Genomic DNA, 15,687 nt, shown 5'->3' on the forward strand with positions numbered 1-15,687 from the left:
GATGGCTCGCTAAGAGTCATGTCTTTGGTAGTGGGAGGGTTACTTACTACCGCTCAACGACAGCATGATGTTTTTAATCAGAGGCCAGCCGTTGTCGGACCTGACCGCGTCGCCGTTCTCCTGTAGTCTCCTGAGCAGGTAGTCCTTTGTTTCGTTTGCTGGACCCCATGGGACGTACTTGATGATGTTCTTGACGTGGTGGGTATGCACTAAATCGTAAGTGACGTTGTCTGCCATTCCGAGCAGTTGGCCCAAGATCACGTTGGCGTTGACAAATTTGTTCGATTTGTGGGTGTCAAGGATGTTGGTCGCTATCAGTTGCGAGTGGTAGTTGTGCGAGGCAATGACTAGATGCCCGTAGAAGGACTTCGAGCCCTTGTTTATCATATCGCTTATGACAGTTTGCATTATGTGGTCATAGTTCTTGTCGGTGGCCTCCTTTGTTGGGTGGATGACTTCGCTTCTGTTAGCCTCGGAATGGATGTAAGCGCCTCTTACAATCTTGAGTCCCAGCTTGTACCCGTACTGCTTTGCGAGTTTGTACTCGTGGAACAGGTGGTTATACGAATCGGTCAGATAGAGTTGCCACGTCCCGATCACGGAGACACAGGGAGCGTCCACGGGGTTGAATTTCTGCATCAGGACTCTTTGCAGATCGTAAACACCGTTTAGTTGCAAATCGAACTTCTCCGCGTCGATGGTGGAGACAAAAAAGGGGGAGACTCTGTTTGGGTACTTCTTGGCGAACTCTTGGTTCAAGTTGTATATCTCTTCCGTTATCTTGGAGCAGTTGTCAATGAGAACCTGTCTCTGCGCCTGCCAGTACGGTTCCGGGTTATTGAAGTTCAGCAACACCTGTGCGGGGTCCTTCACCAGTGCGGATGGCTTCAAAGCGATGTAACCTGGGGCTATGTCGTTGACTTGCTCTGGGGTGCACTTTTCCAACTGCGACTCCAGGTTTGGTCTCAGCACTTGGTGGATGGACTGTATGGTCTCGTCGACGATGTGGTTGATGTCGATGTTCTTCGTTCCTTCAGAGTCCTCTATGGTGAGGGACAGCATCATGTTTGATATCCCTCGTTTCTGCAACTGCGCCCCGCAGTCCGTCACCTGCTTCATGGTCTCCCCGCCACAGTACAAGTCAGAGATCAGGAGCCTAATGATGGGCACTGGCACGAAGGGGAACACTTTGATACAAGTGTCCAAAACGAACTTGTTCAAAGAGCATACCCCGATCACGAACAGCGACAGCAACTGTTTCCTGGGGACAGACTTCAGGAAGTTGATGGCAGACGGGATAGGCGCATCGTAAACGGAGGGAGTGGGCACCTGTGAGTCCGCAGTGTGCACGTGCATCGCCTCATCGGCCATCCCACCACTCACTGCTGGGTGTCTGGGCACGCTGTGCCCACCCGCAGTCGTTGCCGCACCGCCGGCATCCACTGCGAGCTGCGTCTCCTTCTTTGTCGCAGTCTTGGTGACATAGAATCTGGCGGTCGGCTTGTACACGAGCTCTGTCCGCAAACTGGCCAGCGACGCTACTTTAGCAGCGGTAGTATTAGCAGTAGCAGTACTATAAGACGAGCCCAAACGCACAGCTCCTCTTCTTAGCATTCAAATATAAGTTAAAAGTGTGTGTGTGTGTGTGTGTCTTGTGGTAAGAAACCTCTTTCTGAATAAACAAAATCTTAACTTCCCAAACCACAAAAACGATACCTTTATACGTTCTCTGTGACTCAAGAACCAGCGACTGGGGGGGGAAGGTCATCCCGTCCCCTCGGTCCGTCTTATATCTTCCCGAAGTCGCGCAGTTGGGATCCAGAAGAGAAAAAGAAAGGGAAACAGCTAAACAATAGGCGTATTAGACAATCGCGTTTCAGGCACAAACTTTTTTTTTCCATTGTTCTCGCCGGGATTCGGTTCCCGGCGCGCGTGAACAATGGGCCGGAGGGGCTGGCAGGCACGCGGTCCGCAGCGATAGCGGACCGCTCGGGTATGCGAGCATTGCGCTGCACTGTCGTCTCCTTTGCTGGGAGTTCACGGGCACCGGTTCCCGGGCGGCGCTGTTCGGGAAGCGGTGCCCGGCAGGGCGAGGGTCAGCCGTCTGAGCGCAGGAACCAGTCGTGTAGTGTCTGGGACAGCTGTATGGGCGGGTTGCGGTCGTGCGTGGCGGAGGGTGTGCCCGTCTGGGCTGCTGCAAGAGGGACGCAGTGCGTGCCCCGCTTATTCTTGTTCTTGCCGTTGCCCTTACGTTTGCGTTTGCTCTTGGCGGCCGCTATATGCATGAAGTAGTGGAAGAGCGTGCTCTCGTGTTTGCTTGAGTGGACCATGTCCGCGTGGTCCATCTGGCCTGCTTCCCAGTCGTAGAGCGACAGCTCTGTGGCGTTATCTAGACGTTGCGTGGCGTCGACATCCGGTGTTCCGTCCCGCTTCACAATAGTAAAGGATACGGGATCGTCCTCATCCGAGTGTGGTTCGTTTTGTGTAACAGATGCATCCAGTTTGGCCATCTTCTTGATAAAGAGACTCTCAGTGGTGGTGCCTGTCCGGTAGTGTGCCCGATCCTCGTCCAGAGGCTGTTCTATCGTAGAGGTCGGGGCCCCACCTGTTAGCTCGTCGGAACACGCCTTCGCAGTGACGCTGTCGTTGAATTTGACGCTAGCGGAGAGGATCTCCGGCAGAAGCGAGTCCCTGATGGCTCTATTCCGGAACACGTTGCCCGCAAGGGGCTCGGGGACCAGCCCGAATTTATGTAACGTCTCCAGTGTGTTCCCACCGGGTGTGTACACGGGGATGTCCTCGTGTCGCATTATAGTGAGCCCGCGGTCAATGTGTTCCCTCGTTATCGTCGTGGGGAACGACCACTTCCTCCTCGCGTGCCGGTCGGAAAGGTACGCCAGCAAGTCCGACTTGCCCACCTCGCAGTCATTGATATTGGGGAGCACGCAGAAATGCAACAATCGCTTCACGTACTGCACTACAAGTCCCTCAATAAATTGAACACTCTCTAGGCTGAAGGGTAGTGGCGTCTTCACGAGGTTACCGTCCTCGAATTGACTCCGGCGGTAAACTTTCAACCATTTTGCATTCCAGTCGTCAAACTTGACAAGCCCACTATCGCTGTGATCCAGGGGGCACACCGCCCCTGCATCCTCTCGGGTCATCAACCGTTCGGCCATCAATTCCTCAAGCTCGATAAACTGTTCGCTGACTTCGTACGCAATTGGAATCTCGCTCCGCCTCAGAAGTTTCTTGAAACGGCCGTCCTTCAACAACCGTACGTTGCGTCGCAATAGGTCATAGTACTGCAACACCTCTATCTTACTCTTGTTGCCTATACAATGCCACCAGTCGTCCAGCCGGTGGATCGAGTACCGCTCCAGCAGCTTGAAGAACTTCCTCTTGTCCTTACCAGACCAGTAGACCCCCATCTCCTCCCCCAGGAGATTCTCCTGCCTCAAATACCGCTTCTCAAGATACCTAACGTGCGAGTCAACGTGGATCCGCGACCCGCGGATCTCGTAGTCCACAAATTGATCCACCTGGTAGAACTGTTTCACCTCTCGGTTGTACAGTTTGATGTACTGCGTCGTCAAATCGTTCACGGGGACCCCCGCGTGCATATTAAACACATCCAGCTTCTTCCGTAGCCCCATCGCCCCACAGTATACTCCCCGATTGTCAATGCCAATTAACACCACATCGAAAGCACCTCATCGCATCGCAACACGAAGCTTGTTCACTTACCCAAAGAATTTTTCACTTTTTGGTGACAAAACGTAAGTTGTTCCCATAGAGACTTGTATCCTGTGTGTGTGGTACAATATCTCTGCGTACGCCAAGCGAGAGTGAACTGCTCTCAGCACGAGATCATGTTACTTCTAAGATTGGTCCCAGCGGAGAGGGTCGTCCCGCGAGGGGTCACTGCCCTGCGGCGCTGCTGCTATTCTACGACTTCCGGGAAGAAAATAAAACCAGAGAAACCGAACATCGTCGTGCTGAACCCGAAGCAGGCTGGGATTGCTGCAAGGAATAGAGACCCGCGGAAACTTCCCCATAGCAGTCATCATCTTTCAATACTACAAGGCGTTGACTTGGGCGCCGACAATTCGAAGACCAGCGTTCATCGCAGACAACCGTCTAGGGACGGCGACGCAGCTACCGAGGAAAATGCGGACTACTTGTCGCTGCTAAACTTCCAGTCGAAGATCACCCCTGAGCAAATAGTGTCGTCGATAGACTCTTTGAAACCACCACAGACCTCTGTGTCAAATGCCACGGTCCAATCCCTGACACAGAACTTGTACGACTCATATACAGCCAAACAACTGCAATATTTCTTGAAGTCCAAGGATCCGAACATGCAACGCTCGCGACTGAACAAGGGCATCATGATCAACAAGATACTTCTCCAGATATGGGGTCTCAAGATAATGGACTCATTAACCACAACGAAATTTAGACAGATAAAGATGTCGCGCAGGTCTGCAAAATTATTGATCCTAACCCAAAATGGGAAGATCCTACAAAATCTGATCCGTTTGAATAAAAACCTCCTGATACAGCTTAACTTCTCCACCAACGACCTGAATATATGGTGTGATGACGAGTCATTGATCAGGTTTATCGAGATTTCCATTTCGCAGATTTTAAGAAACGTCGTGATCACCTCCTGGGATTTGGGCACTTTGACACCAGATTTGATGGCTCTGATAACTAAAACATGCGCCGTAGATATCGATCTAGCAACAAACGAGTGTGCCGCTTTTGGATGGAAAAGAATTAATTTGGCCAAAAGACTGTTTAAGTGGGTACAAGCCGCCTCGCTGGAAAAGAAGGTGATGTTCGAAAACGAGCGAATACAGAAGTGGACCAGCGAAAACAGGGAAGTCCACACAGAATCCTTCTTCTTCAATGATATCGGGAGTTTAAATTGGTTTCGAAGAAACTATAACGACTGGACGCGGCTGCAAGAAGTTGCACCCTTTACCGAGACAGAGAAGACACCTTCAGCAGAGTCTTTTGTAGATGATGAAAAGATCAATGAGCTCCACGACTTCTTGTACTCCAAGAGAACTCCGCCAACTGCGGCGCCCTTCGAGCTTGTGAATGATGCTTCTCAATCACCAACTCATCACTCTTTAATTAGTGTATCTCTTGGTCAACTATTGACGCGGTCAAAAACCGCAGAAACCTTTTTTTTGCCGAGGGTACCTCACCTGGTATCAAAACTGATGAAGCTGCCACTCTACGACGACTTTAAGACCAAAGATGCTATGTTCACGGTCGAGCAACATGACTACTATCTGCAATTGCAGTTTGCCCCTGCCATTGAAAATCCAGATCTGCCCCCTCTTGAAATATGGTTGGAACTAGATGATAATGATGACATCATCTTGGAGTCCGCACAATGTCTAGTTCAAGAACAAAAATCGAATTACCTGATACAAACACCAGAACTGTGCCACGATTATAAGGTAAGCATGGAAACCGTCTCTAATGTATCATTGGAAACACAAAATATGGTTAAGACGTATCTGAAGAACCTGAAATTTACCTCTCTAAACCACTTCAAGTGCTCACATCAACTCTCCGTGGCTGCACCGGATGGAAAGAATGCAATTTACGACTATTTAGCCGTAAACTATCACAGAATTATAAAACTAAGGTATATGGACAAATACGTTGTTCAGTTCTCTGATATCAATGGTGGCTCCCTAGGGGGTAGATACTCTCAAGTCCATTTTGTTTGTGATGAGAACCCAACGAGGGACCAATTTTCAACATTCATAAAAGATGTCTTCAAATTCAACTAAACTATAACGTCATGTAAATATATAATTCCGCCATAACTATAGCATTGAATAATAATGACAACTCTGTTGAGGACAACCAGCTGCATATACCCCATATCCATCATGTTTTAAAATGCTATAAATCTTAGTTGGAAATGCATGTGCACGACTTATATAATATTATCAAACAGCAGTTATTTCTTATTTCAAGCCGAGTGTTTTACTCAGTTTGGATTTGACCTTGTGCGTCGCAGAGTCTGTTTGCCTCGAAGATGATTCAACGGCTGTCCTCTCAGGAGGTTCTTCTTCATCATCTTTGTCCGTTGGAGCATAGATGTGCCCCAAAGCATTCAGTCTTCTGCGCCTCTCGAATTCCGTTTCAGATTCCTCGTCCTCGACATCTTCTGCAGAATCTGATGCATCGCCCTCCTCGCCATAACTATTCGAATCCAAACTATTGAGGCTGATATCTTCTTCTTCACTGTCTTCGTCTTGTTCGTATAGTGGCGGTGTACCTCTACCAGGAGCAGGGGTCAGCACTCTATTACTTCTTGTTAATTGACGTGGCTGCTCTACCTTCCGCCGAGTATCCGATATCTTAGGTTTAGCGCTGTCGTTGCTCGTTTTAGATTTGGTAGATGAAACACGCGATAAAATACCAACAGCTGATAAGGCCTTTAAGACAACGCCACCATCTCTACTTGGAGATTCCTTCCGCTTCAGCCCATGATGTCTGTTGATCTTGTACGTCCTCATAACATCACCTTCTTCATTTTCAATGATCAACAGGTCGTCCATCTTATATGCATGATACTTGTGCTTCGGTCTTCTACTATCATTGGTCCCTTCGCTATTCGATGTCGACGATCTGTTTATTTCTGGTTGTATGTCTTCCACGAGAGAACGCATCTTGGACAATGATGTCGGCGTTAAAATCTTTTTCAAAGCATGGAAGCTGCTGTCAGATCTATTACTTTCTGTGGTCGTTAAATTCAATCCGACGGATGAAGGACCGGTGTTTTCTTCTTCATCTCTGGAGTCAGACTGCATTTTAGCATGATCAATGATTTCACCGTGACGGTTCTCTATAATAATATTGTTTCCATCAACGTATGCAACTTTACCTTGTTTTTCATCACGCTCAATCAGCCTCTTTCTCTCCTGAGCTGATGGCGTGGTCGACGACGAAGTTATATCGTCGCTCCTGTCCTCAAATTTCTCTGGCTCCTCACCCAAATCATATTCAGGTCCTGGTGGAAGTTGGGAAGAGGGCAAGTCTGAGCTCATTTGAGTTTCTTCGCCTTCTCCCTCTTCACCTTCTGACATGTAGACAGGGTACTCTGCCAATTCTTCAACATTATGGTAATCACCTTCCTCGCCGTTATCGGCTTCTTCGTATTCGTCTGGATGTTTAGAAGAGCCCAATGCAAATGTGGCAGCACGTGCCTCCTTCTCCCGCTGCAATCTTTCCCTGCCAATATCGTTCAACTCATCATCATCATAGGCATCCCTAGACTTGGATCCGAAAATTTCCTTTTGAATCTTATCTTTACCTCTTCTAAACCTTCTTTTGGCTTTACTCTTATGCTTTCTTCTCTTCATACCTCCGACAGGCCTCACAGGAACACCGCTCGTTTCAACAGTGCTAGTTCTTGACAGATCGTCCTGCTTTTGAGTGTCGACCCTATGCAAGGAGAAGGAGCGTCCTGTAGTATCCAGAGATGGCAATCTTTGCATCCACGAACTTTTGCCCGACCCATTCATTGTATGTGTGGTAAATGTTTTGGTCAAAGTGATAGAGTTCAAGTGGCGACCCAGTGTAATGACAGCAACGGAAGATCCGTGGACAATGATTGATGTAACAATGAAGAAGCACGTAATAGGCCATATGCAAGATATCAACTGCCAGTGCTTGGTCCCCTTTTCCGGTAGTTCTTTCAATGGTGTAGGTTCCTCAGTGATGCTCGACTCCAGTTCTGCTCTTGCCAGAATTGCGGCAAAAACTGCGCCAACTCCAATAGGGCCAAAATGACCGACAAAAACAGCCTCACGCCAAGATTTGATGTCCGGGATAAATGGCCTCAAAATCAGGACAGCAGGTATTCTCCGCAAAAAGATAACCACTATGGATAAGACGATAAGTCTCCAGACATCGCAACCAATTTCGCTGCTGTTGAACTGGCTCCACGGGATGATGGATCCGAAGAAAATGAAGTACGCATAATTTAGCAGCAAATCTATGACGGTCGAAATTTTGGTCTCTTCCGTTTGCTGAGTAAACCAACCATCCCAGGCAAATGCAGTCCCCGCAGCAAAGGATACCAATAGATCATCAACACCTAATATGGAGCCGAACCCTGCACAACAAAAAGAGAGCACAACGTAAAATGCCAAAAACGATTCACGGTCAATGATATTTCTTTCCTCTGCAAACCTGATACTCACTCTACCAACATAACCAATAAACACCCCGAGAATACATCCGAAAACACATTCATAAAGGATAGTCACACAAATCCAGTCTTTAACGATCTCCCTCCCGTTGCCCGGGTGGATAATTAGATTCATTGCCAGAAATAAAAACGGGAANGCCATCCCATCGTTACAGCCTGACTCTGCGGACAGCAAGTTTCTAAGATGGCCCGGTACTCTTTGGGCAAACTTACCGGATACAACGGACTGCGCCAAGATAGGGTCAGTAGCCGTTATGCAAGCGGATACCAGCAAAGAATCTGCAAAATTCAGCCCCGGTATAACAATCCAAATAAACAGACCAACTACCAGCCAACCTGTTGTCATGACTGGTAGCAACAACATTATAACAGACAGCCAATGCTTTTTCATGTATTTCCTCGGCAGTTCGACTGCCACTGCAAAAATTAGCAAACATAACACTATTCGTGTAATCTCCAAAGTAATCGAATCAGAGTTCCCCCACTTCAACGGATTGAACCATCCTAAACAATGAGGCCCTACAATCAAACCAAATATACCGGCCACTGTGGACTCACCGATGTAGAGTTTTTCCTTGATGAACAGAGACACCAACGAAAACACGGCTGAGAATATACCAACACAAGCATAGGCAACATGGGCTTTCGAAACTTCTAGTTGCTCCCACACAGCCATTTTCCTTGCTCTAGGTCTATAACCCCAAATGTAGTAAAATGGACGTGCTAACTCCACTAAAGAGCAACTGCGAGATGTATTGAGGGAATTGACTCAAAAATGCGAACCCACGTTTGTGAAATGATATGAAGTAGAAATACACTAAAGAAACGATAGAAGGGAAGCAGGAGCTATTTTAATAGAAAGAAGGAAAATAAAATGCGCTACCCCTTGTTCTATATCTCTATGTGCTGCTTCTCTGCCAGCGGAAGGGTACACGGGTTGTCCCTCTTCCATAACTGTCTCCTCCATATCAACACTCCTCCCATCGCTTCGTTGATTATTTTTATACCGAAAAAAAGTAGTGGCTGTCGAACTAAAACAATAGAAAGGTCACAAAGATGCCAAGCGCAAGGGTCTCTGCCGCGTATAAACGAGTAGAGTATGTGCTTGTTGGACGCTTGCTGGGCGTAGATGTGAGACTTGCGCACTACTCGATGAGGTAGAGGTTAAACCTCGTGTGTTGCCAATCCGCATCTTCAACAGAGTAAACTTTCAAGTTATGGTTGAGCACGGCGTGCTCCAAAAAACTTGTAACAACCTCTTGTGACCGCAGTTGAATTCCGACTAGGGCACGCACTCGAATGGAGCGCTCCGGATTACTCTTTCGATAGTAATCGAGCAACTGTCTCAAGGCGGTCAGAAATGGCGCTATTAAGAAATCGTTGTAAATTACATCCAATGCGATTATGTACACGGTTTCAGCTTGATCCTTCAGTTTGGACAGATAAGGGTACAGTTTAGAGAGTGTCTGATCGGTCAAGTGGAAAGTCTCCCAATCAATCGGTTCTACTTCCAGTTGGCATCGGTTGCTGATAATATTCAGATCGTCAGAATCTGTCGACTGATCAACATGAAGGGAACTGGATACGATACAGCGCCTATTTAGTTGAAGTAGATTATCCTTGATGTTAGATTTTAATTTCTTTAGTATTCCGCGTTGGTCTGTGGCGATGTAAGTCGCTACATAATTTCCCATCACAGTTGGTAAGATTCCAGATATTCCTGATCCCAATTCGATAATCCCGACATTATCGCCCATTATAGATGGAACAGATATACTTTCTTCGCTGTTCAGGAGTTTCACGGAGCTCGCTCCCCCATCATTTACTCTTAGAAATGCTGCAGACTTGCTGTAGAGTAACCACTTCAAGAAAAATGGTGTTATCGACCACAGAACGTATCCTGTTGTAGAGTTATTGTTCACTTGCGAAGAGTTAAGACTTGTGATCGATTGGTTAACCGTTATTGAAAATGTTTGAGTAACAGAACTATCAATTGAACCTCTACTCGTCTCTGGATTATTCTTTTGTCGTCTATTGCTTTGTCTTGATTTCCTTTTCGGTCTACTCAACTCTTCATCAGGTTCGATCTGTACCTCTACCTCGTGCTCATCTCTGCTTAGAATCCCAAGATCTTGCTTTAAACTGCCAACGTGGGTCTCTATTTGTACATATCTGTCAAAAACATGTTCGAAAATTGTATCCTCATCCAAGTGTCTCAACTGAAATGCCATCTTTCACCGCGCGAGCCGTAGTTTGGTCCTCATCGGAAGCGAGAACGTTTTCCAGTAGTTTCTTTTTTTTTTTTCAAGCGTTATACAATAAAAGAAGAAAGAAGAGTAACGAAACGGCGGATACAGATTCGTGCGTTCTGAGCTTCAAACATGAATAAAATAAATCCCGCACTTCTCTTAAACAAAAGAACTGGTTTTTGTTTACCGGGAAAACTGCGAGTTACTGAGTAACTTAAAAAAGCAAGATGAACAGCTTTATACTTTCATCTACTAAGTCATTCTAAACAGGTGCCAATGCTATTTCATATATTGAACCAAGACCCAAAACAAATCAATTCTTGACGTTAAAACCTGGTATCTACTGGGTGGTTATATTTTTTCTTGTATAATTGGTATGTTCTCGCCCATACAAACTGCGACGTTACCCATAAACAAAAAGAGAGTTCTCTAAAATGATAATTGAGTAGTGTGGAAGGTACAAACAAGTCTAGGGATGTTGCAAAGAATAAACCTTGGCGGATCTCAGTGATCAACATTTTATATATTTCCTTTTTGGATGTTTTATCAAAAGACCTCACTGAAGTAGCAAGTGTGTTAGAAAGTGGTGAAAATAGATAATATAGTGTATACCTACCTTCAGGAGTGTCTTCCAGCAGACTGAGAGTGTCCAACTTTAAAAGCTTCTACCCAAGATGAAGTACGTAATTGAAATACATAAAGCGCGAAAACAAAATTTTCGTCTTTTACATGACGATGAACAATTTCAGATTGTACGATAGCAAAACTTTAAATCGAACAGTAGCATAATTTGGTTAACCACTTTTCTCAGCATCTGTTTGGGGTATATATCTGTTGAATAGGGTCTTGTTCGCCGTGGCTATTCATTGTAGTAGAGTAAAGAGATGTTTTAGTTCAGGTATGACTTCTGGTATATACTTAATATATAAGTATATGGTTCGATGATCTCTTCTATATTGTCACAGATAGAAGGATCAATTCATTCGATGTAGTTAGGCTTTATAGACGTGAGAATTTGCTCAGAGTCAATGGTGTGACTTTTCACTTTCTCACTGTGGTGGATACTTCCACACTTGTGGCATCGTTATTTGTCTCGTTAACATTTGTGTCTTTTATCAAGTGTGTGTCCTGTTTATGCCTATGATGATATCCTATCATCCTTATCATATTCATTTTCTATATCCAGCAATATCTTATATACCCCAAAAGTGAACTGCTATATTTTAATACGTAAATTTATTACATTGTTTATTCTTGTTTTTTACTTCACTTTGAATTTTGTGTATATTATATTTTTACTAAAAATATTCTCTTTTAAAAATTAGATAAATAAAAAGGTGTCACAAATGTGGGACCGTCTTTTCTTTGCTTCACTTCTTTCCTGGTTGTGTAAAACAAAACAGACCACAGCATAACAAAAGACTTTGCTCCTACAAACAGCTTATAATAAAATCAATTCCACAGTACATCGGCAATTCATAACATAAAACTATGACACAGAACAGCTCAGAGCTCACTTTCAGCAAAAAAAGTGGCGAGCCTCCTCAGACACCGTTCTTAACACAATTTTACAGTGTTGGACTTCAGACAGAAGCCAAAAGTGGTGGGTTTAGCTTCAGAAAGATGGCAAGAAACTATCTTCTTGGTGTTGGATCTTTCTGGAAAGAAGACAAGTATTACAATTTGCAGGATGTAAATTATTACATGTTTAAAGACAAAGAAACGGGACCAGCTTTGACAGAGAGTGTCTTCAATAAACAACCTATGCAAACCAGAAACGAGCAATTGTGTTTCCAGAACACAAGTAGTCCCAACGAACCTGTGTGGTGTGATGCGAGTTCAACAGATGCAGACTCAAGGGATACTTCAAACTTGAAATGCATAGTTATAGATAATATTCCAAGCGATACTGGTATTAACAGCATAGTTTCCCAGATTCGGGGTGGGCCGCTGACCAAAATAATTTTGGAAAGCGACTCTGCAAATAGGAATCAGGCGGTAAAATTACGATTGCAGTTTCTTAGTTGCCAAGATTCGAACAAATTTATGCAGTCTGCGAAGTCACACTTATTCCAAGTAAATGGAGCAAAACTACAACCGTTTTGGGATGATAATGAACAGTGTACTGATAACGACGTTTTAACATACAATAAAAATGATTCTGAAGGGGGTGTAACTAGGTGCCTAATTCTGAAGCAAGTTGTCCCTGAGAAAAAGGCTTCCAGTTTTAGTCGTGACAAGAACTCAATGTTGGTCGACCTGGATATCAATGAAGTTAGGAGACAGTTTTCAGCGTTTGGTTCAGTCCAAGATATTACACCTGTGATATCAAGAAAGCTGTGTTTGGCAATTTTCTATCTCAATATCAACAGCGCTTTGCAGGCCATGAAAAGCTATCAGACACCATCGTCTGACCTTCATGAGCTTTACTCCCAAAGTTGGAGTATGTGGTACGGGAAGGATACTACCGATCGACCTTGCATACAATTGCACTAAGTTTAATGAGGCTTAAATACATTTGTGTCTTTATATAACAAATAAGTATATACTAACTGGGTACACGTGGAACACATATAATCAGATTTACTTTCTGTCAAGTACAACAAGTAAACCACCGACCAAGTGAAGGGACCCCGTCACGAAGACATCTACCGGCTTTCCATCGCGTAGCTTCTCAATTAGATTCACAGCCCATTCAATACTTGTCGCTACGTGGGCATTACTCCCATCTTGCAAAACGTTCCATTGTTTGGAGAGCTCCTTCTGAACACTTAGTTTATCAACCTCCTCTTTATTCGTATTCATCGACACAAGGTCTGCACTATATGTACCTGATTGCCATGTAACGTTCGTGGTAAAAATGGCGTCATCGAAGTGCACCAGATTTCCAAGAGTGTTATCCAAGCACCGCAATAATTCATTTGCATCTCTACTCTGCTGGTTAAACAGCAAAATTTTTTTTCTGTTAGACTTCTGAGCGACACTTTTATACCATCCAGAAGCTGCCTGTATGCTGTCAAATGTATGAGCACCATCAACAAACCATGTTATGTCCCCACGAATCAATGTCTGACAGCGTCCTTCCCACTTCGTGTTTTTAACACCATTGAGGATTTTCTCTGGAATTTTAGCTCCTTTCTTTAATTCAACAGTGTCATTCGTGATACCTAGCGCATTCAAGCTTTCTGATGCCAATGCTATTGCTAAGGACGCATTTGATCTCTGGAAGTCTCCTGCAATCCCCAGTTCAATGTCTTTCAAAACATCAAATTCAGCAACTTCTGCCAGCTCCGTATCACGTTCCAAAGCTCTCTCCTTCAAAACCCTCAATCCTTCCTTTGGCTGTCCAGCTACAGTAAACGCTGGTGTGTGATTTTTAAAAATACCGCCTTTATTCCATGCTATCTCCTCAATGGTGTCACCCAACATGTAAGTGTGGTCAATACCAAGTAAACTAACTCCACAAGCAATTGGTTTTTCTATCAAATTAGTACTATCGTATTCACCACCAATCCCAACTTCATACACACAAGTGTTACAGCCTTCTTGCATGAAGGTGTGAAATGACAACAGCGTCAAATACTTGAAATAGCCTGGCTTACTCCCCGGTGTCATGTGAGGAAAGTCTTGCAAGGAGGAAGAAGTGTTTTCCAACCTCTCCCATAACTCAAAGAAGTACTTGGTAAACTTTTCTTGTGAAATTGGCTCCCCATTGATCCGTATACGTTCCCTAACCGACCTCAGGTGTGGTGAGGTGAACAGCCCAACTCTTGGCAACTGCTTCTTGTATTCATTGAAGATAGACGCTGTAAATGCAGCAGTGGAGCCTTTCCCCTTTGTACCGGTAATGTGAACTACGTTCAGTTTGTTAAAGTCAGAGACAGAATAACCAACTCTTCTCGTCCATTCTTTCATTTCCAGCATACTCATTTCGTTCTTTCTTATCCCGGATTCCCTAACCGCCATGATGTTAGCATAATTTGATTGCAGCAAGTTCAAAGCCGCAACAGCATCATTATAAGTCCTGGACGCCATCCTCAATGCCAATGATGCTCTCATCAAACAGCCCTTTGCGCTCGATTACGTACATGAACTCTGCAAATGTTTTCTCAGGATGATTCAAAATCTTGTATTGTTTTTATGAACAAGAAATAGTCGTATTTCACGCGAAAATGCCAACAGACAGAAGATCCAACAAATGCGGGTCGTCATAGGCACGTGAGCCTACCACAGGTATTTATTAGGTATTTGCCATGTGACAATATGTATTAGATAGGTGATTAAAATTACGAGTAGAAGATGCGGTATGTCTCAAGCTGGAACGTCGAATATCGCTTGGATCCAGCACCGGAACATTTTCAACTTTTTCTTCCTGTTCACAAGAAGCCTTCTATCGATAGCGATCTTGTTTTCCTTGAAGTACCCCTTCTTTGTAAAGATGTCTCTTATCTCTGACTCTTTAAAGAAATAGACCCTGGTACCGTCACCGCGTACGTAAAAGTTATCGTCCATGATTCTATGCTTTCTGAATCTGACTTGAGCCATGTCTCCAAACGAGTACTCACGGAACAAAATTTTCCCGCCAGGCTTCATTAGTTTATGCAAATTCTCCATTGCTTGGTCCCACTCCTCAGGTGCCAGTGCGCTAAAAACAAATATCATTACAGCAATGTCAACTGAATGCTCTTCCACCCCCTCGGGCAGCTCACCCTCTTTGTTTGCCAAATTCCAGACAGTAGCGTGTGCGTACTTAGGATCGAAGTGTGGAGAGTTCTTCACAATGTCAACCGCCTTTGGCGCAAAATCAGCACCGATGATTTTTAGTCCCTCGTTCTCATTCTGCTTCAGTATAGGGAATAAAGTGTTCCCAGCACCGCAGCCAATTTCAAAGACGGTAACTGGATCGGAATTCTTTCTTGTGCAATTATATAGGATAGGGAACTCAATTTGTAGCCATTTTCTATCTTTGAAAAAATTTTCTTTGTTATTCTTGTAGAAGATATCCCAGTATCTTGCTGGGTTGCTGTTGTACAGTTTCATCAAACTCAGCAACAGGGATTTCTTTGTCCTCAATTCTTCCATGGCTTGGGTAACTTGCTCTTCGCCCCATTCAACGTTATCCCATGCATTATGATCCCAAAGTCGGAATTCNNCGGTAAGCTGTCTTTTACCAAACTCAAACGGTTCATC

The 15,687-nt window shown here is 44.8% G+C and overlaps 8 protein-coding genes across 8 annotated transcripts in view; 2 read left to right on the forward strand and 6 right to left on the reverse strand.

The window, feature by feature from the left end:
* Positions 1 to 39: 39 nt before the first annotated feature.
* Positions 40 to 1,614, reverse strand: PUT1 (proline dehydrogenase; the record flags this gene model as incomplete). The annotated part of the gene is made up of 1 exon (XM_022607185.1): positions 40 to 1,614. One exon carries the CDS (start codon positions 1,612 to 1,614, stop codon positions 40 to 42), a length of 1,575 nt encoding a protein of 524 aa, XP_022462223.1.
* Positions 1,615 to 2,096: 482 nt separating this feature from the next.
* RRN5 (Rrn5p) lies at positions 2,097 to 3,656 on the reverse strand (the record flags this gene model as incomplete). Its single annotated transcript, XM_022607196.1, has 1 exon — positions 2,097 to 3,656. The coding sequence occupies one exon, from the start codon at positions 3,654 to 3,656 to the stop codon at positions 2,097 to 2,099; it is 1,560 nt and encodes a 519-aa protein (XP_022462224.1).
* Positions 3,657 to 3,872: 216 nt separating this feature from the next.
* SLS1 (Sls1p) lies at positions 3,873 to 5,816 on the forward strand (the record flags this gene model as incomplete). The annotated part of the gene is made up of 1 exon (XM_022607207.1): positions 3,873 to 5,816. The coding sequence occupies one exon, from the start codon at positions 3,873 to 3,875 to the stop codon at positions 5,814 to 5,816; it is 1,944 nt and encodes a 647-aa protein (XP_022462225.1).
* A 180-nt stretch (positions 5,817 to 5,996) lies between these two features.
* NHA1 (Nha1p) lies at positions 5,997 to 8,924 on the reverse strand (the record flags this gene model as incomplete). The annotated part of the gene is made up of 1 exon (XM_022607218.1): positions 5,997 to 8,924. One exon carries the CDS (start codon positions 8,922 to 8,924, stop codon positions 5,997 to 5,999), a length of 2,928 nt encoding a protein of 975 aa, XP_022462226.1.
* A 469-nt stretch (positions 8,925 to 9,393) lies between these two features.
* Positions 9,394 to 10,479, reverse strand: RKM5 (S-adenosylmethionine-dependent methyltransferase; the record flags this gene model as incomplete). Its single annotated transcript, XM_022607230.1, has 1 exon — positions 9,394 to 10,479. The coding sequence occupies one exon, from the start codon at positions 10,477 to 10,479 to the stop codon at positions 9,394 to 9,396; it is 1,086 nt and encodes a 361-aa protein (XP_022462227.1).
* Positions 10,480 to 11,988: 1,509 nt separating this feature from the next.
* SSP2 (Ssp2p) lies at positions 11,989 to 12,993 on the forward strand (the record flags this gene model as incomplete). The annotated part of the gene is made up of 1 exon (XM_022607241.1): positions 11,989 to 12,993. One exon carries the CDS (start codon positions 11,989 to 11,991, stop codon positions 12,991 to 12,993), a length of 1,005 nt encoding a protein of 334 aa, XP_022462228.1.
* Positions 12,994 to 13,080: 87 nt separating this feature from the next.
* Positions 13,081 to 14,556, reverse strand: MET7 (tetrahydrofolate synthase; the record flags this gene model as incomplete). The annotated part of the gene is made up of 1 exon (XM_022607252.1): positions 13,081 to 14,556. The coding sequence occupies one exon, from the start codon at positions 14,554 to 14,556 to the stop codon at positions 13,081 to 13,083; it is 1,476 nt and encodes a 491-aa protein (XP_022462229.1).
* A 252-nt stretch (positions 14,557 to 14,808) lies between these two features.
* ABP140 (tRNA(Thr) (cytosine(32)-N(3))-methyltransferase) overlaps positions 14,809 to 15,687 on the reverse strand; it is a gene marked incomplete at both ends in the record, with an annotated part of 2,110 nt that continues 1,231 nt past the window's right edge. The window contains 1 exon segment of the mRNA XM_022607263.1: positions 14,809 to 15,687. This exon segment is cut by the window's right edge and continues 192 nt beyond it. Within this exon segment, the coding sequence (XP_022462230.1) occupies positions 14,809 to 15,687 (879 nt within the window).

This window comes from Huiozyma naganishii, chromosome 1, assembly GCF_000348985.1.
Source record: "Huiozyma naganishii CBS 8797 chromosome 1, complete genome".
NCBI lineage: Eukaryota > Fungi > Ascomycota > Saccharomycetes > Saccharomycetales > Saccharomycetaceae > Huiozyma > Huiozyma naganishii.